This window comes from Erpetoichthys calabaricus, chromosome 6, assembly GCF_900747795.2.
Source record: "Erpetoichthys calabaricus chromosome 6, fErpCal1.3, whole genome shotgun sequence".
NCBI classification, from domain to species: Eukaryota; Metazoa; Chordata; class Cladistia; order Polypteriformes; family Polypteridae; genus Erpetoichthys; species Erpetoichthys calabaricus.
In genome coordinates this window covers 216,677,626-216,705,502 of record NC_041399.2, presented here as the reverse complement: position 1 = coordinate 216,705,502, position 27,877 = coordinate 216,677,626, and the positions used below count along the sequence as shown (strand labels likewise).

General features: G+C 42.2%; 1 protein-coding gene across 2 annotated transcripts in view; it reads right to left on the bottom strand.

The window, feature by feature from the left end:
- The window catches only part of slc35b3 (solute carrier family 35 member B3), a 70,586-nt gene that overhangs the window by 27,954 nt on the left and 14,755 nt on the right, over nucleotides 1-27,877 (bottom strand). For both annotated transcript variants that reach the window (XM_028790824.2, XM_028790825.2), the window contains 5 exons: nucleotides 25,850-25,971; nucleotides 19,381-19,535; nucleotides 13,187-13,294; nucleotides 10,403-10,500; nucleotides 8,213-8,305 (listed from right to left, as the gene is read on the bottom strand). In XM_028790824.2, the coding sequence (XP_028646657.1) occupies nucleotides 8,213-8,305; nucleotides 10,403-10,500; nucleotides 13,187-13,294; nucleotides 19,381-19,535; nucleotides 25,850-25,971 (576 nt within the window). The remainder of the gene's footprint in view (nucleotides 1-8,212; nucleotides 8,306-10,402; nucleotides 10,501-13,186; nucleotides 13,295-19,380; nucleotides 19,536-25,849; nucleotides 25,972-27,877) is intronic.

Sequence of the window (27,877 nt, the reverse complement as noted above, 5' to 3'; positions counted from 1 at the left end):
CTCCGAGAAAGTCTCGTCTCAGGATTTCCTTTTAGAATAGAGATATAGCTGAGGATGATGAACGAGGTCATAGGGCTGAATGGCCTGCTCTCATCTCAATGTTTCTAATGTTCAGTCCCTCTCTGGGCTCGATGTGGACACTTTAATTCTGAGTAAATTATACCCGAACACAACCCATGGAGAAAACCTAGAATAGCTGTTTAGTAGCTGTTTTACAACACGATTTTTAAAATGCAAAAAACAAGGAGCAGTCCGATAGACGGGCCAAGGCCAAAAATACCAATCATCAAAACAGGCTGAATCAGGGGTCAAAGAACTAAGCGCGGTTTTCCGACTACCTAAAACCATTTCCCTACTTCACCAGTATTATGCTCATTCGTTGGACAGAGAGTCACACTCATCGTCAGTCTTAAATAGTCACTGAATGGACATCAGATGGTGAAAACGTGAGAACAACGATGTACTGCTGTCACAATACAGAACAGTTGCTACTACTGGAAAGAATAGAGAATGGCAGTAAGCATGACCCAAAACTCAACCCAAAATGAAATGCTAAGTAACCTTCACAGTCACAAAGTTTAAATCAGAAACTGCACGTGAAAAAGAATACTAAATGATCGCCACGTTGACATCCTGACTGATCCGAGTGGTGTCGGCACATTCCCCCGTAGTCTGTTCACATAGATATTGTGTGAAAAACAAACACTTAATGGCATGTCTTCCCTCTGGTGGACAGGGCCAAGTCCTGCGCTGCCTTTGGCGCTGCTGGGATGCGCTTCGGCTCATCCGAACCCCACAGATGGTAAACGTGAGCTGAGAACAGGGACTCGGGATGGATGCTTGGCCTACAATATAAAAAGCACCACATTTTTTTTTTCCTCCATTCCAGTCAAGTCTTCTCTGAGGCCTCCCAGGTGGACAGCCAATGATAAATAATAACATTCCTACTGTAAAGAAATGGCCAGTGTATCGCCTCCCCTGACAAAAAAAAAGAATTTATGGGCCAATATCTTAAGAAACCAACGCTTATATTTTCTTGCCTTTGATGATGAAGCTTGTTCAAATGGATGTCGCAAATCTTTTATATGTCAAGCTGATTGCTCCAGAGTTCCACGGGTGCCCCCTCCACCAGTTTACTTCCTCTTAATATGTCACTGCAAAACTGGTCACTCTGGAGAATGCCAAGTTATTTGAAGGAAAAGGAAAAAACTTTCAGAAATGAACCCATCTAAACAGCACCCTGAGAGTGGGCACTTCTGATTAGCTCCATCCTGCTGGAAATGATCACAGCCCCAGGGTGCTCAGTTCAAGGAGCAGGACCAGAATGCAAGAGCGGGGAACCTAGCAGAGGGTAAGAGAGAAAGAGAGGCAGACTCGGGAAGGGCCTGGAGGGGGCGCACTCTCGTCTTGATGGGACTTGGGTCTGAGACAGCAAATACCACCAGAAACAGAGCCGTTACGGGGGCAAGCTGGCAGCCACCCAGGGCCACATGCTGGAAAAGGACTCCCGCAATGTGCAGTTCTTCAGACACGTGGGAACACGTAGACATGTGAAATAGTAAGTACGCCCCCGGCAACGTTTTGTTCTTTTCTTTTTCTCCTGATATGTGGACATTTCCAGAATTGAGTGTGGCAGATATGAATTCCACCGGACTACTGACATGAGGACGGCCTTTTAAACATTTGACTGGCTTGATTTGTTGTCTTATTTCTAGCTTTATGATAAAGTATGTACTTCAGGAAACTCATAGCCTGCTTTACTGACCACATACCTAATGAGACAGACAAAGATCTTGTTAACTATTAATAGATTTAATAAAAAACGCTTATACTCAGGAATGTGTGTCCAACTCAGGGAATATGAGAACACATTTTGGACAAAAACAAATTTGATGAGCCCAAGGGCTACAGTGAAGAGCCGAGTTGGTAAATATGATCGGTCAAAGAACACGTGAGGGGAGTCGGCCGTACACTGGGAAGTCCCAAGAACAGCGTGAATTCACGCTACCAGAGAAGCCCAGGGCCTCTGTCTGTCTGTCCATCCATCTCTCTCGGTCATTCCATCCATCCAGAGACCACTCAGCTGCCTAAGACAAAGAGAGACACCTGGACGCCTAGACTGCTACGAAGACAAGCTGCTAGCTATCCAGGTTGCGTGGTATTAGTCTGTCACACTCATTACTTTGCTTCCGTTTTGAGTTTTAGGAAACTTGAGTTAGAGAATATTAATCCAGAATGGACAAATTACAGTGTAAACCTTCTCTCCTGCCTGGTTTGGTTTGTAGCAGGCTGTGAAGTGTAAATGTGACATACCCTCTTCATGCCTGCGTAATAAGGAAAGTCTCAAAGTGACAATTGGGTCACCCTACGGCCTTTTCCATGATTAAACAACTCTCTACATCATACAATAATAACTCTATAAACCCAAGTATACTTAGAATTCATACAAATATTTGGGTGGAGTGGTGGCTCTGAGGCTAAGGATCCGTGCTGGTATCCAGAAGGTTGCCGGTTTGAATCCCCGTCACTGCCAAAAGAGACCCTTAACGTGTAATTTCTCCAGGGGCGCTGTACAATGGCTGACCCTGCGCTCTGACCCCAAGGGGTATGCGGAAACTAACAAATTCCTAATACAAGAAAGTGTATAATGCAAAATAAAACAACAACAAAGAAAAATATTCAACTTGTAATTTAGGTCTAATTTCTCAGCCGTACTGCAGTTTTCTTAGTTCTACATAGAAAGACAAAATTAAAACTGAAAGTGCTAAGCACAAGTAGAACAGTACTTTTACAACACCTAGTTTGGAAAGCTCTGGCCTACAGTTTCAGAAACATTTTAAAATGTCAAACCAGAAGACACGAGACCCTCCAGAATTTGACAAAATTGTGATCTTCAAGATTTTCTGCCCGTTTACCACTTGCATATTTAACACATTTTGAACAAAACCGCACTTAGCAATGAGGTCTCCAGTCGAGTCTTTTCTGCTGCTCTACCAAAGCACCGAGTGTGTACTTTAGACAGATGGTACTCTCTGGCCTCCGTCCCTCCTCTCCTTACATTTTAATTAATACTCTTTAAGGCCTTTTAAGCTTTGGAATTCACGTCTGTCAGTCATTTTGTGTCACTGACATAATAAAAATACTGCTTAAGGAAGTCTGGTCAGAGATGTGCTGTGCCAGGGCTGAATCTTTATGAAAATTAAACAAGACTCCTCTGCCACCTAACAACTTATGCTGCACATCTATCACTCACATCTCACTAATGGCCTCCTTGGACGCACGCCTATTGATCTGCTTTCTGTTGTTTCAGCAAATGCCACCAAATATTATTTATGAGATTATTTACCTTGACTTTGAAAAGGCTCCGATAACGAGCCTCTCACATGGCACTTTATCAAAGTACACGAGGCGAGGATCAGCAGAGAAGAACTGGCCAAACGCTGCAACAGCTGGACACGACTCAAAGGGCTCTAACCCGCTTGGTCCGATTCACGGTCACAGGGCTCCCCTCAGCTCAAGTGGGTTTTCTTGTTATTTAACTACTTTTACTTTTCAGAATGCTTTAATGTTTTCACTCTTTCTGCATTCTACTTACTTACTAATGGACATTTCCATACCATGTCAATAATGCGCAGGTTGGTTTCCCACTCTTGCCACCTAACGCTGCAGCCACCGTACTTAAGATCTCATGCTTTGTGCTTTCCTTCTGATATTGAATTTCCTGGTTTTGAGCCCCAATACTCCAGCTTTTGACTTGGAATTTTTTCCTTTTGAAGGTAAACTTATTTTATTTTCCTTATTTTTATTTTTTTGCCAGGCCTGGCTTTTGTGGTATTATACTTTTTTGAGGTATTATGAAAAAAGCAGAAACACACTTTCGTCTGGAGCAAAGCAGGAAACCACTCTAAACTGAGCTATCGGGGGAGAAGGGCCTTAGTCAGGGAGGTGACCAAGAACCCGATGGTCACTCTGTCAGAGCTCCAGAGGTCCTCTGTGGAGAGAGGAGAACCTTCCAGAAGGACAACCATCTCTGCAGCAATCCACCAATCAGGCCTGTATGGTAGAGTGGCCAGACAGAAGCCACTCCTTACTAAAAGGCACATGGCAGCCCACCTGGAGTTTGCCAAAAGGCACCTGAAGGACTCTCAGACCATGAGAAAGAAAATTCTCTGGTCTGATGAGACAAAGATTGAACTCTTTGGTGTGAATGCCAGGCGTCACGTTTGGAGGAAACCAGGCACCGCTCATCACCAGGCCAATACCATCCCTACAGTGAAGCATGGTGGTGGCAGCATCATGCTGTGGGGATGGGAGACTAGTCAGGAAAAAGGGAAAGATGACTACAGCAATGTGCAGAGACATCTTGGATGAAACATACAGTAGAGTCTCGCTTATCCGAAATAAAGGGGCCAGCAGAACGGATAAGCGAAAATTAAACGTCAAACTATGTTATAATTTTACACATTATGAGCCTAATACAGTGGAACCTCAGTTCACGAACATCTCTGAACACGTACAAATCAGGTTATGACCAAAAAGTTCGCCAAACTTTTGCCTCTGTGCACGACCACACACTTGGTATAGGAACAAGCCAGTTTCCCTTTCGGTTTGTGCGCACTGATGATTTCCGCACGTGTTCAGTCTCTCCTTGTGCATTCCTTGTGCAGCGTTAGAGAGAGAGAGAGAGAGAGAGAGAGACGCACACACACACACACACGAGAGAGAGACGCACGAGAGAGAGAGAGAGACGCACGCGCACACACACAAACACTAGTATGGTGCACGCCAGAGAGGGCCAGCCACATAATCCACTTTAATCATGTTTTACAACAAAACAGAAAAATGCAACTGAAAAAATGAACTTAGCAACAAAAAATAAACTACGCTCACACTCGCAACTTGCAGCTCTTGTTGCCGATTGATTTTTTTTTTTTTTTTTTTTTGCGGTGGGACGTCGGATAATACAGAATGTTGGATAAGCGAGACTCTACTGTGTGTATTATATATATACACACACACACCATATTTAACCCTAACTCACTCATCACGAAATCTCCTGCACAATGAGGACTTGGGACTTGAAATTTGGAATGTAGGTTACCCTTGGCCCACAGGTGCTTGCTAAGAAACAGTTTTAAAAATTTCATGGCCCAAGCATGAAATTTCTTATATTTCTTTTTATTTTTCTATTTCTTTCAAAAATAAATTTCTTTACTGAGGTGGGCTGGCGCCCTGCCGGGGGTTTGTTTCCTGCCTTGCGCCCTGTTTTGGCTGGGATTGGCTCTAGCAGACCCCCGTGACCCTGTAGTTAGGATATAGTGGGTTGGATAATGGATGGATGGATAAATTTCTTTAAAGTAAATTAAAGATAATTTCATTTTTCTGAAGAATACAAGATTTTTTTTGATATTTTTAAGTTTCCACAAAGCGTTTATAATTTGCCATTTATTTATCTTTTTAAAATAATTTAGTTAGGTATATTAAAGCAAAATTTTTTTTTTTTTTTTTTTGAGGATTTTGATTTTCATACTTTTTTTATTTTATTCTTATTTTTTCATACTTTCTTCACAAATTCTTCTATTAAGTTTATACCTCTTTAAATAAACCCATAAAACTATGACTGAGGAAGAAAGGATTTATATTCATGAAGTAATAGTCCCTGACCGCATGGTGCGGATGAGCGGTGATGGCGCGTGCCCGTTCTCCTCGCTGGCCTACCTTGTGCACAGCACCGCCTTCTATACTTAAAACAGCTTATATTTGAGTAAAGCATTTCAAAAAATAATTAGTAATCTATTTTGTTTCATTTATGTGCTAAATATTGCCTTATGACCCTTACAGGACGTATTACTGTCACTCAGAATATTTTAGTACACATTTTTCCTGTTGCTATTCCGTAGCGAAGCACATCTATTCACCTAGTAATAAATCCCTAATATATTATATATATATTTATTTTATATCAGATAGAGAAGTCAGTTTCTCAGAAGTTCATTGTGTTGGTGGAGTAAAGGCCTCTGACTGTTAAGGTACTGTATTGATATTTTTCTGATTTCTTACTTGGTTTTTGGTTTGTCCTTCTTGGATTATAGACTGGACTTGTTTGCTTTGGGTTGTCATTTCTGGTCAACTTTTTTTTGGATTATTTCATACTTTTTATGTTTTCCCTTATTTTTGGGTTTCTTTTTTGCTTATATAAACCAATTCCATATCTATTAGGATTGCTGTTTTATGGTGTATCCTCTCCCTTGAAAAGCACTGTGTGTATATTGAATATTTAAAGTATTTTGGGAACTTTAAAAGTCGGTCCTCCATTTTACGAAGGCCAAAGCGTGCCTTTGGAGTTTAGGGTCAGGCCGCCTGGGGTGAGACCTGTCTTCAGGCAGGACAGTAAAGGTCCTGTTTGGAGGCCTGTTACTCTACTTGCTATATTTGTGTTGCATAATCACAATGTTTTAGTTTGCTGTACTTTTCTGTTGGACCTCAGAGAAGGAGTTCAGACAGGAAAGCCAGCAGGAGGAGACCACCAACAAACTGGGGGAGTTGGTCAGGTGACACATGGCATCTGATCAAAGATGGTGTCATATTGGTAAATCTCAAAATTTAGATTTTTTTTCATTTCAGCAAACAGTTGTATACAATTTCAGTTTGATTCTTTTGATTTGGCTTGATGTGCATGGTTTTGTAGATCAGGTGGAAAAATTGACTTTTTTTATTTTATTGATTTTATTAAAATCAAATAACACTCCTTATAAATAAATAAAAGTTTACAAAAATAGGTTTGAAACAAATTAACTCCCCAAAATTATGACTTTTAACAAAGTTTACAATCTGAGACAATAAAGCGTGAAACGGTTTTGGGGTTTGGTGCACTTTATCTAGACACAAGCTTATATATGAAAATAAAACGTTGCAGAGCCCTGCCGGTGACTGAACCACATAAGGATTGTGCCAGAAAGTGTTTGTTCATCAAAATGGGTTCAGTGTTAACTTGCTCTGTTTTTCCAGGAGGAGAAGTCTGATCAGTAAACATGGAGACATTCACGGTCATTAGCAGCACAGACTTTAAGGCTATTTAGAGAAAAATGAGCAGTGAAGGACACGAGGGAGTGAAACTGCTGCATGTGCACGGAGGGCCACGACGGCCCCAGATGTCTCTGCTGTACTTTACACTGAAGGAGGACATAAAGCCAACAAGGGCAGAGCAGGAAGGGCGTCCAGATGAAATGAGCGGGCACTCGCCGTAAGAGCCAATCTTACAAAGTTAATGCTTTCAGTTAAACTCCAATCTATAATCTAATTTTCTCTCTTAGCTATAGATTATGGAGTAGCCTGTAAGTTAATATGAGACAGGACTACGGACTTAACTATATCTGTCATACAGAGTGATCATTAAATCAAGCGGAGTGGTGGCTCTGAAGTTAGGGATCGGCACTAGCAATCAGAAGGTTGCCGGTTTGAATCCCATAAACGCCAATAGGGACGCTGCTCTGTTGGGCCCTTAACCTGCAATTGCTGAGCGCTCTGAGTAGTGAGAAAAGCGCTATATAAATGCAAAGAATTCTTATTATTATTATCATTGAGTCAGTGTGTGTTTGCTAGCAGGGACTCAAAGTCCCATTTGCAGTTTGTAAGTAGGACAGTTTAGAAACGGTCCAACTATATTAGAACACTTAAAAAAGAAATGAATCAAGATATATAATCCTTAAACAGAACCGTTCTTCTCTTATTTTTATGTGAACTGGTTTACCTTGAAGTTTTACTAAAGCTTTTAAAAACAACAATATTTTTGTCTGTAGGATCATTTCAACGTGTCAAACTATTGCTAGAATCCCACAAGGTAAACTAAAGCTGCAGAACTCTGGTGATTTTGGGTAAACGCGGCTACACTCACTTTAAATCAATGACCTGCCTTGGTTTATCAGAGCAGGCACAAGTTCATATTGTAACCACCATGGCACAAGGATTTATATTGTTTAATACTTTTTAAATAATCAACATTACTGTAAGGACTTCCTTGTCAGTCAACACCAAAGCAACAAGTCCGGAGGACACCAACTGACTTATTTGCTAGAATCGAGAACAGGCCTTGCCATCTGAACAGCGTATTATAAAAGTTTACAGAGTTAAAGGTCTGACGATTGACAACTGGGCCTGCGCTGAAAGACATTCTTCTAAAGCCGTAAGATTTGAGACAAACAAACGTACATACCTGAGAGCAAAACGTCACAGCAGGTCCCAGTCCGCCGATGATGGACAAGCCGACTAATATGTACACAAAACCTATTGAATAGGAATACAAAACCTGAAATTGTACAAGAATAATTTCAAGATTAAAAAGAAACGTGGTCAGATTTTAAATAACACTAACAACATCAAGTATGTAAAAAAATGCACAGGGAGGACGTGGCACAAACTGCTCAAATTTTGATCAAAGCAGAAACCAATGAACGACTGATCCACTTCTCTTATGCCCACCTGCCAGTCTCTGACAGAAGAACTTCTGGAGTGACAAGGCATTAAAACAGTGGAATAAAGACAGGCCTCATGTCAGCTACTGTCCCACCCGTCCACAATTAATGACAACCCTTTAATTATGAGAAACAATTCCTTACCCTGAAATTATTTTTTTAACAAAACCACCCATGGCCCAATTATTGGTGCCCCTGCAGTTAACTCGTTGTACAACCTCCCTTTGCCAATAATAGAGTGCCAAGTCTTCTCCTAGAACCTCTAAAATGGCAAGGGTCCCTCTTGGCAGACTCTCTTCAGATCACTCAGGGTTATCGGCCTCATCCTGCACACTCTCTTCAGCTCACCCCACGGGTTTAGGTGCAGGGACTGGGATGGCCATGGCAGGAGCTCCACATTGTGTGCCTTTAGCCATCTGAGTGTTGATTTGGACAGACATGTCCGGTCACTCTCCCACTGGAAGATCCAACAACCACCCAGTTTTAGTTTCTTGGCAGCGTCCGCTGGATTTAAATTTAAAATCTGCTGGCATTTCATGGAGTTCATGATGCCAGGCACCCTAACAAGGTTCCCAGGGGCCCTTTGGTGGAAAAACAGCCCCACAACATCACAGAACCTCCACCATAATAATTCAATATAGCAACCCTTCTTTTTATACCAAATCCAGCCAAAAAGCTCACATTTTGTTCTATCTGACTACAGCCCATGCTTCCAATGGACATTCCGGCAAATTCCAGGCAGTTTTTAAGTTTGTGATTAAATGACAGCCAAAGCATTTTTTTCCCCCTGGCATGCCTTGCAACTACTCTATTGGCATGGACGTGGCATCTGATGGCAGTTTTGGAGACTCCAAGGTGCTACTTTTATCTGTACCACTACAACAGTGATCCTTGGACAATATTTTATTTTTGTTAACTTTCCTTGCCATCCTCCTCACTGTATGTGTGGGCGCAATAAGCTGGGTCATCGTTCAGGTTAGCAGCTGGTTTGACCGTTTGAATTACTGCACTAACTGTAGATGTGGACCTTTTCAGCCGAGTGGCTACTATTAATTTTTAATATAACCATTCCCTGACTTATGAAGGTCAGCTCACTTTTCTCACATGTTGATGAATGAATAGAGGAATCTGGCCTCTGTGCCACCTCATATTTATACCCGAGTGACACAGGATGGCATGGATTTCAGCTTAAAGGTTTCTATCTACTCAGATCAACTTAAAGTACAATATAAATGGAGATGATGCTTCTGTTCCACTTATATAAATGTCTATGCGTGCGTGCGTGCGTCTGTCTCTCTGTCTGTCTGTCTGGCCCGGAAGGGAGAGGTGGAGTCAGGGTAAGAGTTCCGCCTCCGAGGAAACAGAAACTCACTTAGCCGCTAATAACACAATGGGGGCGAGCACGTCTGCAAATCGAAACCTCAGATGACAGACAAAGTCACTTAGCCGCTAACATCAGCAGACCGGTATCCCTTTTACTTTTTCTCCCACCGCTAATAGAAAAGCGATGCAAGTGCGTTGACAAAATGAATCCTCCGAGGAGAGAGACGCTCAGAGGAGTTCCTTTCAATTACCTGATGTCTCTACATTTCAATTTATTTTGTGATGATTTCAATAGTCTCTATTACCCCCTTGCTTTTTACAGCTAGTTGTTTATAAGAATTTCTAGGGTTGCCAATATTCACGGCACATGTGGTTTTGTTAAAAATTAATTCTTAGTAACAGTTTATCTTTTCCCCAATAATAAACGAACTTAAAGGTTGGATTTCTCACATTTATTTTTCAGTGTAAGATGAAGGTAAGTCACCGACTCTTTTTATTCACATTTCCCTGTAGTCCCCCTCCACGATTACTGGCACTGTACACATAGCAGTAACGTCAATGCTGTCAAGAGGAGAAGTCAACAGAGTTAAAAACTGAATCCCACGTACCATTTCAGAATTTGAGCCGTTATGAAGCTTCATTGCTTTTTCCTGCACGTTTCCAATAGCAGCGTCGGCACAAAGTGCGAGTGAGATAAGAATGACTCCTGTTGTAAAGATAAAGCATTTTGTTAACAATTTAGCCAGCGTCAAATCGTGGCACTTAATGCACCCAACATGACAGGTGTGCCCAGGTAGTGACCATCTTTCGAAAACAAGGATCCCCTGGGGCACTGCATAGAGACCTTTAGGTCATGTGATGCCTAACCTCAGGGGCTGACCTGAATGGGACTAACAGATGAACGCTGGGCCTTACGCACGTCCAGACGACCCGTACCCCCCGACTGAGAATGTGTTTCAAACCAATGCACCCGAGCAGGGAGAAAGGAATATCATCTCTGAATGCAAGCATCGTCATTAAAGGTCTTCTAGGGAGGATGGCTAAGAAATAAAGGCGTAAAATCAAAAATACGAAGTCTGTGATGTGCACTTTATCAGAAGTGGTAAATGGCTCTGCACTGTGGGCCGTTTTTATTCTTACGTCAAACATCTTTATATGAATAATGTGACCTGACATGTAATAGAAATAGCAGGCATGATGTGTGAGTGTGTAAAGAAAATTGGCTGGAATTGTGTGTCCCCTCTGCCATACGCGAGACCATCGAAGATGGAGAGAAATGCTTTAAACAAGGGGTGGGCTTGCTAACTGGCTTTTTTCCTAGTGCGCCCCTGGGATTGGTTTCATTTTTCTATAGCCACCATTAAAAGTTAATGATCTTTATTTCTTTGTCTTGATCCCTGAACAGGCTGCCCACTGCAGAGCAGCACAACTGGATGAATGTGCGTGTGGACGAGCTGGAGGTACAGCCGCTGACTTGAAAATATTTTAAGGGAATTCACAAAACGGCAAGCATCTCAGGACAGGAACTGTGAATTCTGGGAGTACCACATTTCAATTGTGCTGTTACTGGGATTTCAAGACGGCAGGATAGTGGACAGCCAGAGCCAAACCAGGTAGCACAGGACACAAGGTAGGCCCTAGAATTGAACCTTTAATACACGCAGAAGCCTGAAAGCAGAAGACTGTAGAGAAGAGAGCTTTCCCCTTTTTTTGTTGCACTACAGAGTTTTACTTTGACATTTTTTGGAAACTCAATGGCATGCAGCTATAAATTTAAATTTGGATGAAGATTTGAAAATTTGTAAAGGCATTTAGAATTTAAATTGTAAAAACAGTTCAAGATAAATCAAGGGATGCAACGTTCAGACTATAATTGGCATGAAGAGGATTGCTACAGAAAGACCAGGCAGAGAAGTCCATCGCAGGACAAAAGGGCCTGTCCTACTCTGAGAGGTTAAAGTATTCAATCTCTTTACTCTCAAGCAGTGAAAACTGAAGTAGAGCCTAATCCACTTCTTCAAAACTCCCTTCTCAACTTGCTCTGCGTGACTTCAGTATTCTTCTAACGGAGTGCCATTAACTGGATCAAACCCAAAGAATACATTGCTGTTGAGGTCCTCACACGAGCCCCAGTGTCACACACATCACCCACTTAGACTTCAGAACGGTCCTGGAGACTCACCTTCATGTTTCAGAAGCACCGAGGTAAGGAACGTGCTGCCCTGGACATGTGTGCACCTTTCAGCAATGTAGGGAGAGGAGATGGCATAGAACACAGTGAGCAGATATTATCTTACTGAAACAACGCTCCTCCAAGTGAACCGATTTTATTAAACGTTTGTGTGACAAAGTTGAATTTTTCTCAAGATATCTTGAAAACAGCAAGCTGTACACATTTAGAACATTTTTAGTTTCCGATTGAAATTTCAAATTTGCGAACTCATCAAGTTTAAAACAGAGAGACACTCCGTTACTTCAACTTGTATACTCTGAATGTTTTCCTCGTCCCGATGGCCAAACCGTGAAACGATGGGAGAGGCAGAGAGGGACAACAGCAGCATCACACGTCTCCTGCTGTTTAGGGCGCCTCAGCTGTAAAAGTGAAAACGTCGCTTATGAAGAGACAAATGTAAAAGGAAGAGAATTACATAAGCAGCGTTGGGTGAGCACAGCATGAACAAATAGTGTGTCCTCAGTTAGTTATGCGACGCTAAGAACGGCCGCACAGCTGCATTCTGGGCACATTCTCATGAGTTTGTTTCACTGACTTGTATTATTTATCAGCAAGTCCTGCCGTCTATCGCGGGTCAAAGCGACCAACGCTGTCATCTTGAGACTTTCCTCTCCATTGGGTACTTCTTTCAAAAATGTTATGCATATGAATTATGAACTACAATTAGTCAAAAGGCCCCCCAGAACTAACAGTTAACTATTAAAGCGCTTGAGCCCCCACAGGCCTACCTGGGCTACAGTTCTAACAACATGATGTCAGGGGAAAAAAAAAAAACCTGCATTAATGTAGTCTACTAATACATGTAATTACATTCTACTAGCACCGTTATAACAATATGTAATAAACAAAAAGGGCATGATGACTTGTGGAAAAATGAAAAAGACTTAAAATGCCCCACCGTTCAAATCAGTTCATCAGCACCATTTTATAACATTTTTTCTTCTGGAAATTTAGCCTAACAGTATCCCACAGAAGGACACGTTTTTTCTTATAAATTACATACTGTACAAAAATAACTTTCAGCACTTAACATCAGCCTAACTTTCTTAATCAGTCTGCATTCAATCGAAACGTCAATTAGCAAGCGTAGTTTAAAATGAGAACCAAACAGCCAAAGCAGTTAAAGCTTTGTGCAGCATCATTGGGCCTAAATGCTTACCAGTGACATTGAAATTGGGAGCCACTTTGCTGTCTGCCAAGGTGAACCAAATGAGGCCCAAACTCATACACAGAGCCGCAGACACGTCTGTAAAGTTGTAACGCTTTCCTGCAGGGAAAGAAAAAAAAAAGAAAAATCAGCTCAGCAAGATATTGAAATCCTGAGAAACGCACTGTTGTGGGGTACAAAATCTCTACATTTTGGTTTATATTTCCATTGTATTTTGTTCAAGACAAGACAAAACAGATGAACAACATTCAGGACAAACCAAAGCAGGTCTTCTTCCCAGTTATATCTCACTTTTAAAACAGCTGTTCCAACAAAGAAAGGAAGACATGCTGGTGGCTCAATGACTCTATAACCTGAGAAAGGATGGGCATCTAATTATTTTACAGCCTGGGAAAGGAAGACCTGCCGATACCGCAGAGAACATCAAAAAAGTTTTATCGTTTGGGAAAACGGACAGGGAATTCATTCATTATATTGACAGCCAGCCAATCAGAATATCTAACAATCACATCTTGCAAAACCCCCCAGTAGAATTTTAGAATAAATATGCTTCGTCTGAGGAGCGATACAGGAGGTAGGAAGAAAAAGGGACAAAGACATCTGAAGAGAACAGAGCAACAGCAACGTGTGGCTGTTTCCATCTGATCGTCAAAAAAGCATCTCATGAACAAGTACGAGTGCGAAATCACAAGCCGCCTGCCACATTCATCCTTGTCATATTTACTTTTTCATAAGCATTTTCTAAAGACTATAATAATAATAATTCTTTGCATTTATATAGCGCTTTTCTCACTACTCAAAGCGCTCAGCAATTGCAAGTTAAGGGCCTTGCTCAAGGGCCCAACAGAGCAGAGTCCTTATTGGCATTTACGCGATTTGAACTGGCAACCTTCCGATTGCCAGTGCAGATAACTAGCCTCAGAGCCACCACTATGCCTATCCAGAATATAATATCCAGACTTTACCATCAGTCCTATTATCAGTTTCTATTATTCTTTGTTACACTGGTATTATTATTATTCCTGTAATAAATACCATGCTGCTTTTAACTTTCTAAGCTTTGTCTTCATGTCTAGAGTGACTGAAGTAAGTAATAAGTTAGATTTCTTTGAGCACCTGGTGCAGCCGGAGGTTTGCCATATGCTTTGTGCTGTGACGTTTATTAAGATGGAGGGTGAGAGCTCCACCCAATAGTAGGGAACAAGACGTCAAGTAAGGCATTCTTGGCAGATAAACGGCTGATAGTCAAGAGTGTGGAGCCTTTGTATGTTTAAATGTATTCTTGGAGACCCAAAGTAATATTTAGGCCCGAGATATCATTAAAACATCGCATGCTGTTTGTGCCCATAATAAGTAAGTCTCTTGAAGTGCTGAGAGACTGACAGTCACTGTGTTATTCCTAAGGCACTTGTGTGGTTTAAAGTGCCAGAGGTTAACCAGCTGTGTGTGTTTGTTATTCATAGGGCACTGCTGTGGTGAGGGTGTGTGTGTCTGCGTATAGCTATGTATGTGTGTGTTAATCTTAAAGTGCAACAGTAGACCAACCCGGGAACGAACTTGACGAGTACACTTACACTTGAAGAAAACAGGTAAAGGGTAAGTAGAGGGAAATGCACAACAAGCATGCGCTTTATTAGGCCCATCTGGCCTGCCCACGTAAATCTGGGTCTGACTTTGGTTCTGTAAAACCAGAGGACACAGACCAGCACTCGGTGAATTGTGTTCACACACACACAAGTAGTTGGGAGTCTGACCATGGCAAATAACACCACAAGTGTATCAGGACCTGTCTGTGTTTCTCGTACACAACAACGTCATGGACATCTAATCGTTCCTAAAACGACCTATGCAGTGGTGGTCCTGTGGTCAGAAATGGCCATCTGAAAATTAAACTCATCTGTTATTTGACTTACTGTACCACAACATCTGTGAAAAGTGGTAATAGTGGGTGACACACCAGCCAATATTCTTCTACTGCTGTGGATTAAAGGTTTAAGCACACAATTACTGGAAAACCTGCAAACGCCTTAAAACCTAAAACAGAAACTGTCATGGCTGGGAGTCCTAAAGCACACAAATCCCAAAACCACTGCCAAAAATATCCACTAGAGGGGGAAATCCTGTTCAAAACACAGGGTAGAAAAAAAAAAAAAAGGGTCACCAAGAATCTTTATAAAATAAAACATTTATTCTTCACAAAAGTGTTCTTTGATAACAAATAAGTTCTGTGGAGCACAAAAGGCGACATGACTTTCCCAAAACAAAAAAGCAATCCAATGCAACCAAAGAAAGTCAAAAACAGGGCATGACATCAAAATCCAGAAATCACGAGAACTGTGGAAGAACATAGCAGCTCACCACTCGGGTTTTATAGGGTGGAAGGCAGGCCTTCTATTGGGGGACCACCCACAAAATACATGGAGCATAACACAGGCGAAGAAAACACAGCAGATAATTAACAAATGAAACGTTCACAGAAACACAAACAAAGGACATAAAACACGGTCTGCAATGGAAATGGTGGGCACTGACACCTGACTGAGTTTGGGGGGGGGGGCTTTATTAATCTCAGGATTTCTTGTTTTTGATTTTTAAAATTCTTCTGAACTGTAGCTGTGATATCTTTCACTTGGATGTTAGAGGTGGCATTGAGTAAGTGAAGCTGGAAAGAAATATTTAGCTTGTGTGTTTACATTTAACACTGAAAAACCAAAAAAAAGGGAATATTCCAAAATCGAGAGAATTCTTTTCTAAACCCACTGTAGATACAAACTGCTTTTGCAGAATTATTACATACGCTCAATCTTTAACTACCCTTTATGGATTAGTGTGTTCGGACTTCTTGCACTGGATTGCCTTTCTTATTTAATAATAATAATAATAATAATTCTTTGTATTTATATAGCGCTTTTCTCCCTACTCAGAGTGCTCAGAAATTGCAGGTTAAGGGCCTTACTCAAGGGCCCAACAGAGCAGAATCCCTACTGGCATTTATGGGATTCGAACCAGCAACGTTCCGATTGCCAGTGCAGATCCCAAGCCTCAGAGCCAGGCAACTCCTTCAGGGCCTTTTCTGATACTAGGAGCTTCTTTTGCTGCAGAGTATTTCTGAAAATAAATCTTGTATTTTATAAAGATTCTTTAAGTTTGACAAGCTGAACGCTGATGGATCCCTCCACTTGTGGGGCTTTTTGGTGTAGTTTTTGAGACTTGGGGCTTAGGAATTCTGTAGTTCATGACACTGACATTCAATGCCCTTGGAGTATCCATGCAATGAGATGGTCCAAATGGAGGACTAGCATGCCAGGGAGCACACGGACCCAATAAAGAGGAGGAACTCCACATTCACATTGAAAAACAAAAGACATGGAATTTTCCAGTCACCATTATTATGTGACCTGCATTTGAAAGTTTGTAACTAAACTGTCTGGACAGTTAACAGTTTCCAAATAAATTTATGTCAAGGTTTACAATAAAATCAAGATGGAGTACAGTACTGATTCAGTCTGTCAAAGGAAAGACATCAAGGTGGGGGAATTAACAAAAATATCTGAACTGTCAGTACAGTCTCTTCTCCTTTTCTCTTCTAGATGAAAATGGTGTGCCTCGTCTCGCCTGCGTAATTTATTTACAGTGTCTAATGGGCAGGCGTTGACATAAATAATAAAACATCTCCCTCTGCCTTCTTAAATTGTAAACCCATTGGTTTAGATTGAAATCCTCCATCAGTCCTGGCCTTGTGTGCACAAATCCCTCCACACAGATGTGGCTCTCAAAGCAAACCGCTCTAATTGTTCATTTCTTTTTCTTGCTATCATGAGCTCAAACTCCAAGAGCCAAAAGTAGCAATCAAGGGATGGGCCGACAATTCTTTAATTAAAAGAAAGAACTAAGTGACTGTTCTCCTCGATACTTAGGGGTCTCTGAGCTCTTCCGTCAGCTCGATATCAGACCTGTGACGTCACCAGTCTGTTGGCTCAGACACAGGAAGCAGAGGGTGATGGTGCGAGGAACCTCATTAGAACTGGCCGATGTTAAGAGTGGTGACCAGCAGGGGGCAGTGCTGGGCCCGCTGCTATTTTTATTATATTTAAATGATTTAGATAAGAATATAAGGAACAAGCTGGTGAAGTTGGCAGATGATACCAAGATAGGTGAATCAGCAGATCATTTGGAATCCATTATTTCATCACAGAAGGACTTGGACAGCAGACAGGCTTGGGCAGATGAAATTTAATGTCAGTAAATATAAAAAATTACACATAGGAAGTAAAAATGTGAGGTTTGAATACACAATGGGCGGTCAGAAAATCAAGAGTCCACCTTAGGAGAAGGATTTAGGAGTCGTAGTGGACTCTAAGCTATCGACTTCCAGACAGTGTTCAGAAGCCACTAAGAAGGCTAACAGACTGTCAGTTTATATAGCGCCTTGATGTGTGGAGTACAAGTCACAGGAGGTTCTGCTCAACCTTTATAACACACTGGTGAGGACTCATCTGGAGTACAATGGGCAGTTTGGGTCTCCATATTATGAAATAGACATAGCAGCACTAGAGAAGGTCCAGAGAAGAGCAACGAAGCTGATTACAGGGGGCTACAGGGGATGAGTTATGAGGAAAGATTAACAGAGCTGAGCCTTTACAGTTTAAGGAAGAGGAGATTAAGAGGTGACCTGACTGAAGTGTTTAAAATTATGAAGGGAATTACTCCAGTGGATCAAGACAGTGACTGTAAAATGAGTTCATCAAGAACACGGGGATACAGTCGGAAACTTGTTCTTTGTGTAAAGAAAAACTTCCTAATGTTTGTGCGAAATTTACCCTTAACAAGTTTCCAACTGTGTCCTCGTGTTCTTGATGAACTCATTTTAAAATAACAGTCTCGATCCACTGCACTAATTCCCTTCATAATTTTAAACACTTCAATCATGTCACCTCTTAATCTTCTTTTGCTTAAACTGTAAAGGCTCAGCTCTTTTAATCTTTCCTCATAATTCAACCCCTGTAGCCCTGGAATCAGCCTAGTCGCTCTTCTCTGGACCTTTTCTAGTATTACTATGTCCTTTTTGTAGCCTGGGGACCAAAACTGCACACAGTACTCAAGATGAGGCCTCACCAGTGTGTCATAAAGGCTGAGCATAACCTCCTGTGACTTGTACTCCACACATCGTGCTATATATCCTAACATTCTGTTAGCCTTCTTAATGGCTTCTGAACACTGTCGAGAAGTCGATAGCTTAGAGTCCACTATGACTCCTAAATCCTTCTCCTAAGGTGTACTCTCGATTTTCCGACCACCCATTGTGTATTCAAACCTAACATTTTTACTTCCAATGTGTAATACTTTACATTTACTGACATTAAATTTCATCTGCCACAAATCTGCCCAAGCCTGTATGCTATCCAAGTCCTTCTGTAATGATATAACGGATTCCAAATTATCTGCTAATCCACCTATCTTGGTATCATCTGCAAACTTAACCAGCTTGTTACTTATATTCCTATCTAAATCATTTATATATATTAAAAATAGCAGCGGCCCTAGCACTGACCCCTGTGGAACACCACTCTTAACATCGGCCAGTTCTAATGAGGTTCCTTGCACCATCACCCTCTGCTTCCTGTGTATGAGCCAATATGGCGAAACTTCGCACGAACATTAGGAAATTTTTCTTTACACAAAGAACAATAGACACTTGGAATAAGCGACCAAGTAGTGTGGTGGACAGTAAGACTTTAGGGACTTTCAAAGCTCGACTTGATGTTTTTTTGGAAGAAATAAGTAGAGAGAACTGGCAAGCTTTGTAGGGCTGAATGGCCTGTTCTTCTCTACAGTGTTCTTCTCTTGTGAGTTTGTACAAAAAAATGGCTGCACCACACCTTGATATTTCCCAAAGTGTCCCTGGAAACAGCACAGGTCACTATTAAAAGGTAGAAAAACAGGACTCTTCCCCTTTAAGGAACATACAGTAGAAATAAATCTCTTAAAGAACCTAAACACCCCTTGAAGTGAGCAGTTAAGCACAATGACACCTTTTACTTCACTACATCCATAATGGCTAACAGAGTACAACACCCCAGTATTCCTAAACACTCCTTTAAAATTAGTTAACCGATTATTTAGGAGAATTAATCAAATTATGAATATAATTCCATTTATATAACACACAAAACAAATGAGCCTACCTTGAATAAAAACCCCTCCGATCATGACCGGAATCAGCTTACAGCACTTGAAGATAACTTGGGTGGGGTAGTTCAGATATCCCAACGAGGTGTTCGACAGTCCCATGGTGCAGACGGTCAAGAAGGCGATTAGCATGTATGTTTTTCCAGGTATTCTACAATATTAGAACACACTGTGTAAGCTCTTATGCCGTTCTATGTAAAATATGCTGCTAAATAAAACTACAAGCACAATGACAGATTATTTTACTGTAACATTAAATATCCTTAATTTACATAATTCTTCATAAGCTTAGTATTTTTCTTGAAGACGCTACAAAACATAACAAAAGTAGGCTGTCATCTTAGTATGCCGGATACAGAGGGGATAATCAACACTGCTAGACTTTCTCAAATTGTTCAGTTTGTAGCTTTCAGTTAATTAAAGATGGTGCTGCTGGGACCCTGACCACAACACACAGTAATCCCAGGCCTCAAGTCTTTGCACTGGCGTCCAGGTACATTTTGGATGGATTTCAAAATCTGTCTTCTTGCATCTAAAGTTCTAAACGGCTTGGGGTCTGCTTGCTTACCAGAACATGTCATTGGCCAGGTGAGTCAGAGACAGGAATGGAGTTTGGGGGGAAAACTCACCTGAAGAGGAGGAGGAAAAGGAAGAAGAATACGGTTTGGCTGAAGGCTTGTTAAAAGTTACACTGTTGAAAATAAAGGGTCTTTCTCAAATCACATGCACACATTAGTATTTCACTTGGATATATCTTACAAAATTTTCCCCTGTCCACATTTGGCCAGTGTGGCCGACGGCTGGGACCCATGCCCGACTGAGACGCCCCTTTTGTCACTAGATCCTGGGGAAGCAGCCATGGGAGCCACACTACGCCCCTCAGAACCTTTGTTGGAAGCCCCCCTGGGTTGCATCTGGACCACCATCTTGATTGGGCTCCGTGGCCTGCGCCAGGGGGAAGCTGCATAGAGCTGCATGGCTTAACAAGCCCATCTGGGCAGGAGTGCAGCCACACCAGGAAGTGCAGGCAGACGTAGGTCAACAAGCACCTGCAGCACTTCCGGGTGGGCTATAAGAGGAGCCTGCAGCAACTACTCAGGGCGCCAGAGTTTGGAGGAGAAGGACGAAGCTGCCCTCGGAGGAGTGGAGGAGAAAGAGTGTGTTTTGGGGTGATTTTTCTTTGTATTTTGGGACTGTGTTGTGCCTGTGAAGTTCACGGGTGCCCCACAGGTGAAGTAAAAAATAAATCTTTGTTTATTTTACATGCGGCTCCGTTGTCAGTCTGTGTCGGGTCAGCGCCAACCAAGTGCCAATATCACACCAGACGTACTCTCCTCAACCTTGTCTGATGCATCTTCATCCCCATTGCTTTGCTCCTACTCCTTTAATCTCTCAACCTCCATGTTAGTACCAGCATCTGCTGCACAACAATCCGTTAACTACACTGACCTGACCGTTTATTTAGACTTTTAAAGCTTCTGGTACTTGTGGCGCACCTTTAGCTTTATCCTTTTCATATCAGCCAATCAAAAAACAGACAGGTGTAACATTTACTAGCCTACTTTTTATAAATTAATAAAAATAATCATTCATTTTATATATAAGGCACTTTACATTAGTAGTAAACCTCAAAGTGCTACATAAAAAAATTAAACAAAGACGAGATAAAAACAAAGATAAAACAATAATTAGAGGCAATTTTGTTAAAATGCTTTCCTAAATAGAAACGTCTTTAGCTGTTTTTTTACAATCTGTGGTGTTCTCAGGCTCTCTGGTAGGACATTCCAGAACCGTGGAGCAGCGACTGCAAACGCTCGGTCACCCATTGTTCGAAGTTTGGTCACAGGGGGGTGAAGGCGGTGGGTATTTGTAAAATGTAAATTTCTTGTAGTGGATTGTAAGACAGGGTGAGGCAGAAAGGATGGACGTTTTTTTTTACAAAAATCACAAAATTGTTAATTTTTTTCTTACAAAGAAATTTATTGAAAGATTTGAGTTCATATTGAAATAGCATTTGACAAAATCAAGTGTGGAAAACAACATCTCCCATGTGGTGTCCGTTATCACTGATGGCCATGTTCAGAAGAATGCTTCCGAGCAGAGTGACTTGGACTGCGCAGCAGGGCTAGTCGTACGCTTTCCACATTTTCAGGGGTACGTGCTGTTCGGGTAGCCCCCGGCGGTCTTTTGTTCTTTAGTGTACCTCGTGTACAAAGTGCTTTAACCCAACGTAGGATAGTGTTACGAGCGGGAACAGCTTTATTTCTGTGGATATTGAAATGGCAACGAAACTCACGCTGAACTGCTGTAATAGATTGGTTGTTCTTGACAAAACAGTCGTACGCAAAAACGCGGTGTTCTATCGTCCACGACTCCATAGCTTCAACTAAAAAGAAAATAAAAAAAAAATGCTAAGACTTTCGCGAACCTAACGCCACCTACCGCACATCTGTCACTCCACCTAGTGGTGAGTTCTAGCCATTTCAAAGACGTCCGTCCTTTCTGCCTCACCCTGTATAAGAAGTTCCTTAAGATATTGTGGAGCATTTCCATAGATACACTGGTGAGTGAGGAGACAGAGTTTGTATTCAATACGGAGGTGAATAGGGAGGATTGGTGAGATGTGTTCATATTTCCGCACCCTCATCAGGATCCTTGCAGCACTATTTTGAATTTGTTGGAGCTTTTGAAGGCTCTTGTTGGAGATCCCAATGAGGAGTGCATTACAATAGTCCAGCATGGAGGAGACAAAGGCATGAACCCGCTTTTCAGCATCACAAAGGGAAAGGCAGGGACGGAGTTTGGCTATTTTTTGAAGATGAAGGAATGCAATTTTACACAGGTGATGGACATGTGGTTGCCGGTTCGAATCCCGTAAATGCCAAAAGGAACTCTACCCTGTTGGGCCCTTGAGCAAGGCATAACCTGCAATTGCTGAGCACTTTGAGTAGTGAGAAAAGCGCTATATAAATGCAAATTTATATTATAATAATTTATTATTATGTGTATCAAATGACAATTAGGAGTCTAAACTGACACCCAAATTAGTAACAGATGGGGAGAAAGAATTGGTATGGCCAGAACGAGAAATACATTTTACAGAAGTAACAAAGTTGATGGGGGTACCAATTAAAAGAGCTTCAGTTTTGGTGCTGTTCAGTTTAAGGAAGTTCTTGGACATCCAGGCCTCAATCTCATCCAAGCAAGAGGAAAGAGTTGATGGAGGTGTAAGAGAAGTCGAATCCAGCCTCACATAGAGCTGCATATCATCGGCATAGCAATGGAATGAAACTCCATGCCTGCCAATGATGTGACCCAGGGGTAGCATATAGATGTTAAAAAGGGTCGGCCCAAGGACTGATCCTTGTGGGACACCACAGCTGACAGTGTGGGTACGAGCTTTAGCATACCCCAGGGCCAAATACTCAGCCCTATCTGTAAGACAGGACTCGAACCACTGCAGAGCAGTGCCAGAAACTCCAATTACAGTAATCCCTCCTCCATCGCGGGGGTTGCGTTCCAGAGCCACCCGCGAAATAAGAAAATCCGCGAAGTAGAAACCATATGTTTATATGGTTATTTTTATATTGTCATGCTTGGGTCACAGATTTGTGCAGAAACACAGGAGGTTGTAGAGAGACAGGAACGTTATTCAAACACTGCAAACAAACATTTGTCTCTTTTTCAAAAGTTTAAACTGTGCTCCATGACAAGACAGAGATGACAGTTCCGTCTCACAATTAAAAGAATGCAAACATATCTTCCTCTTCAAAGGAGTCAGGAGCAGAGACTGTCATAAAGGCAGAGGAAAATCAATAGGGCTGTTTGGCTTTTAAGTATGCGAAGCACCGCGGCACAAAGCTGTTGAAGGCGGCAGCTCACACCCCCTCCGTCAGGAGCACAGAGAGAGAGAGAGAAAAACAAACAATCAAAAATCAATACGTGCCCTTCGAGCTTTTAAGTATGCGAAGCACCGTGCAGCTTGTCATTTCAGGAAGCAGCTGACAAAAGATAGCAATATGAAGATAATCTTTCAGCATTTTTAGACGAGCGTCCGTATCGTCTAGGTGTGCGAACAGCCCCCCTGCGAACAGCCCCTACGTCAGGATCACAGATAGTCAGCGCAAGAGAGAGAGAAAGAAGAGTAAGTTGGGTAGCTTCTCAGCCATCTGCCAATAGCGTCCCTTGTATGAAATCAACTGGGCAAACCAACTGAGGAAGCATGTACCAGAAATTAAAAGACCCATTGTCCGCAGAAATCCGCGAACCACCAAAAAATCCGCGATACATATAAAATCCGCGATGGAGTGAAGCCGTGAAAGGCGAAGCGCGATATAGCGAGGAATCACTGTATATAGTGAAGACGATGGAGGATAACATTATGATCTACCGTATCAAATGCAGCTGTGAGATCCAGAAGGATAAGGAGTGATGGAGAGCCCTGGTCAGCGGTCATCAGGAGGTCATTGGTGACTCTGACCAGGGCTGTCTCTGTACTGTGAGAAGATCGGAAACCAAATTGAAAGTTTTCAAACAGTTTGAATTTTTTGAGGTGATCCTGAACCTGAACCAAAACAACCTTTTCCAAAACCTTAGACAAAAATGAAAGGTTGGAGATCGGACGATAGTTTGCTATCACTTCAGGCTCCAAAGGGGATTTTTTAAATGAGGTCTAATTAGGGCTGCACGATTAATCTTTTTTTTCTCATGATAACGATATTTATGACCCACGATCAGTTAATAAATATCGTCGCGATTTTACAGTATAAAGACCAAACTGTTTTTTATGGGCTGAGTTTACGGATTGGACTGCGTCACTATGACGTTACTGCGTCTAGATTGCAAGCGTTTTCTGAAGCAATAGAAGTCAATAGCAGCAATAACAGTCAGTCAGAATAAACATATGATGGCGGAGCAACGTGCAGAAGTGCGATCGTTAGTTCCTAAAAAGGGGTCATACTCAGTTGTCTGGAACTATTTCGATTTCGAGGAATGTGATGTTGATCAGGTACGAGTCTTGTGCAAACTTTGCTCCTGTCCAAGTCCAAACGTCCCAAGGTAACACAATAAACCTCATCAACCACCTTAAAAGCCACCACAAAGTACTATATCAAGAATTTCAACGACTGAAGGCACAAACAGCAACAACAAAAAATTACCAGCCATCCACAACACAGACAACAATATCAGGGACATTGTTCAATGCAATACCATATCTGCCTAGCTCGCAAAGACACCGGGAAATAACAGAGGCGATCGCGTACCATATAGCCAAGAATATGTGTCCAATAACCACCGTGAGCAGTGAGGGGTTTAACAAAATGATCGCAACACTTGATAAAAGATATAGCATTCCCTCACGCAACCATTTTTCCAATGTTGCGCTGCCCTCGCTGTATGCGAAATGCCGAAAAGAAATTCTCAGGCTCAGCCTTGAATATTTTGCTGCCACGACCGACTTATGGTCAAGCAGAACTGCGGAACCGTATTTGAGCTTGACAGTTCATTTTATTGACAGCGAGTCTGAGATGAAAAGCAAGCTTTTGCAAACTTCATTTTTCCCACAAGACCATACAGCGGAGTTTATTGCAGTGGGCCTCAAAGAAGCGATGTCCGCTTGGGGCTTGGTGGAAGAAAGACTTGTGTGTATCACAACGGACAACGCAGCTAATATGATTAGGGCAGCATCTGTGAATAACTGGCCGAGGCTACACTGCTTTGGTCACAGACTTCATTTACCAAAGGAATAATCGTCATTGGGCGGCACGGTGGCGCAGTGGGTAGCACTGCTGCCTCGCAGTTGGGAGACCTGGGGACCTGGGTTCGCTTCCCAGGTCCTCCCTGCGTGGAGTTTGCATGTTCTCCCCGTGTCTGCGTGGGTTTCCTCCGGGCGCTCCGGTTTCCTCCCACAGTCCAAAGACATGCAGGTTAGGTGGATTGGCGACTCTAAATTGGCCCTAGTGTGTGCTTGGTGTGTGGGTGTGTTTGTGTGTGTCCTGCGGTAGGTTGGCACCCTGCCCGGGATTGGTTCCTGCCTTGTGCCCTGTGTTGGCTGGGATTGGCTCCAGCAGACCCCCGTGACCCTGTGTTCGGATTCAGCGGGTTGGAAAATGGATGGATGGATGGATAATCGTCATTATTAATCGTGATAAAAATTTTGAGCAAAATAATCGTGATAATAATTTTTTCTGTTATCTTGCAGCCCTAGGTCTAATTATTGCCGTTTTCAAGGCCAGTGGGACTAAGCCACTCTGAAGAGAGTGCTTATTTAAACCTCATAAAGAAATGAAAAACAAAACATTTTATGCACACTTTGCACTTCCACAGTGCACTTGAAGGTCCTGGAGCACAAAGAGGGCTCAAAGTCAGGAGTGGAGGAACTGCGTTTTGGTCAGCTAAGGTATAAATCAAGAGCTGTAGATATAAAAATGTTACACACAAACACACACAGGCAGGCTTACTTACCGTCTCCTTTTGTCCTGTGTAAGCTGAAGCTCCACTAATCCAAACAAAGAGTAAAAGCCAAACTGCACTAAAGTGAGGTACCATCCAAAGGGCCGAAATCCTTCAACTGAAAATATTAATTCCTGTAGAAACAAAAAATAAATAAAAACACATTTCTAATTTGAAAGATGGCTTTCAGAAAGACATAAGCACATATGACCTTAGGTACATTAGGGAACTCAGTGTGTTCCTATAAAGCAAAGCTTCATGTAATACGTTACTGTTAGGACAGTGTGATTTAAGAAAAACACTAAAGGAGCAAAAATATTACAAAGTTTACTTTATGCATATATTGTGGGCTTTTTTTTTTTGTACACTGTATTAAGAGGACATTCTAGTCAGGGATGGAGACGGTGGCACTGACCAGAAAGCAGGAGACAGAGCTGGAGGTGGCAGAGTTAAAGATGTTAAGATTTGCATTGGGTGTGACAAGGATTAGAAACGGGGACATTAGAGGGTCACCTCAGGTTGGACGGTTGGGAGACAAAGTCAGAGAGGCGAGACTGATGGGTATATTGTGAGAAGGATGCTAAGGATGGAGCTGCCAGGGAAGAGGAAATGAGGAAGGCCTAAGAGGAGGTTTATGGATGTTGTCAGAGAGGACATGCAGGTGATGGGTGAAGAAGAAGAAGAAACTATTAAGGGGAAATTCTCTTTTTGAATGACCGGTTATTGCGAGAATAATAAAGAAACAAAAAAAAAATAGCCTACTGCTGCAAAAATTAAATACAATTTTCCAGACATTGAATAGAATGATTTAGAGAAGACACACATGTAACAGAGTCCAAGTGTCAGACTCCCTTTAGGTGCCCATTATGATGCCTCTGCTTCCGCCATACCAAACCCTTGGTAAGGGTGTGCGTATTAACCTGACGTAGGTGGCTTCCTTTATCTTTTCCCAGAGGTCAGGGTGCCATACACATTGGATGTGACAAGAGGATGACGTGGGATGCACAGCACCCTGAAGACACAAGACGACTTCATTCTGCGGACTGAAAGCCCTTTGTGTGAAATGACACTCCCTGCTGGAGTTTAAAATGGAGCTTGAAACTGGCAGGCAGGAATGAAAATTCTTAGGCCAGGAAACCAGCGGAGCAGACATCTCTATGAGGAATGAGGAACAGAGATGTTTGTGAAAGATGAGAGGACCGGAGGACTGACAACCCGTACAAATATTGAAAGCAGAATCTGGCGGCTATTCAACAGGCCCACGGGTGACAAACGGGCTTTTTGTTTTTCTCTCTTTGCTTTTAGAGTATTTGTGTCAGAGTGAGATGCAGGACCACACTGCCAGAATGTCAAAACAATTTAGAAACATTATTGTCTCCAGGTATTTGTTCAGTAAACTCGTATTTTTCTGTGAAGAAGTCAGTGGGCCCTGCAACTCCTGGACACTTACCAAGGAGGTGCTCAGTAATGAGGGATTTGTAGAGGGAGAAGTGCTGCGTAGATTAAATAGGCTCAAATCTCATACATCACCAGGACCAGAGCACATTTATCCCAGAGTGCTTCAGGGTTAGGGTTCTTCAAAATAGGGGAAATCCTACAGACTGGAGGCCAGCAAATGTTAGGTCATTATATAAAACTAGCTGTGTAAGGCTGTGCTGTAAAAAGCCGGGGCTCCTAGAAACCATGGATTCTGGCACTTCAATCAATCAATCAATCAAATCACATTGCTTGTGCATTAGCAGCTAAGTGAGGTTCTCTGTCCTCTGTGGTTTCGTTTTGCTGACGTGCTCACCACCGTTGTCTATCAGTGGCTAAGCGAGTTTCTCTTTTCTCAGTGGTTTCACTTTGCTGATGGAGTCGCTTTCCATGAACTTCATGCTGTAGCCTCGCACTTCCGGACGGACAGACAGACAGCTCCAGGCGTAGACGTTTATACACAAGAAGGGTGACCAGGCGTATCCAAGTAACTACAGGCCAGTAAGATTAATATGGAGCATTAGTACATTAATGGAAGGTATTACTAAGGAAACGAGATACAGT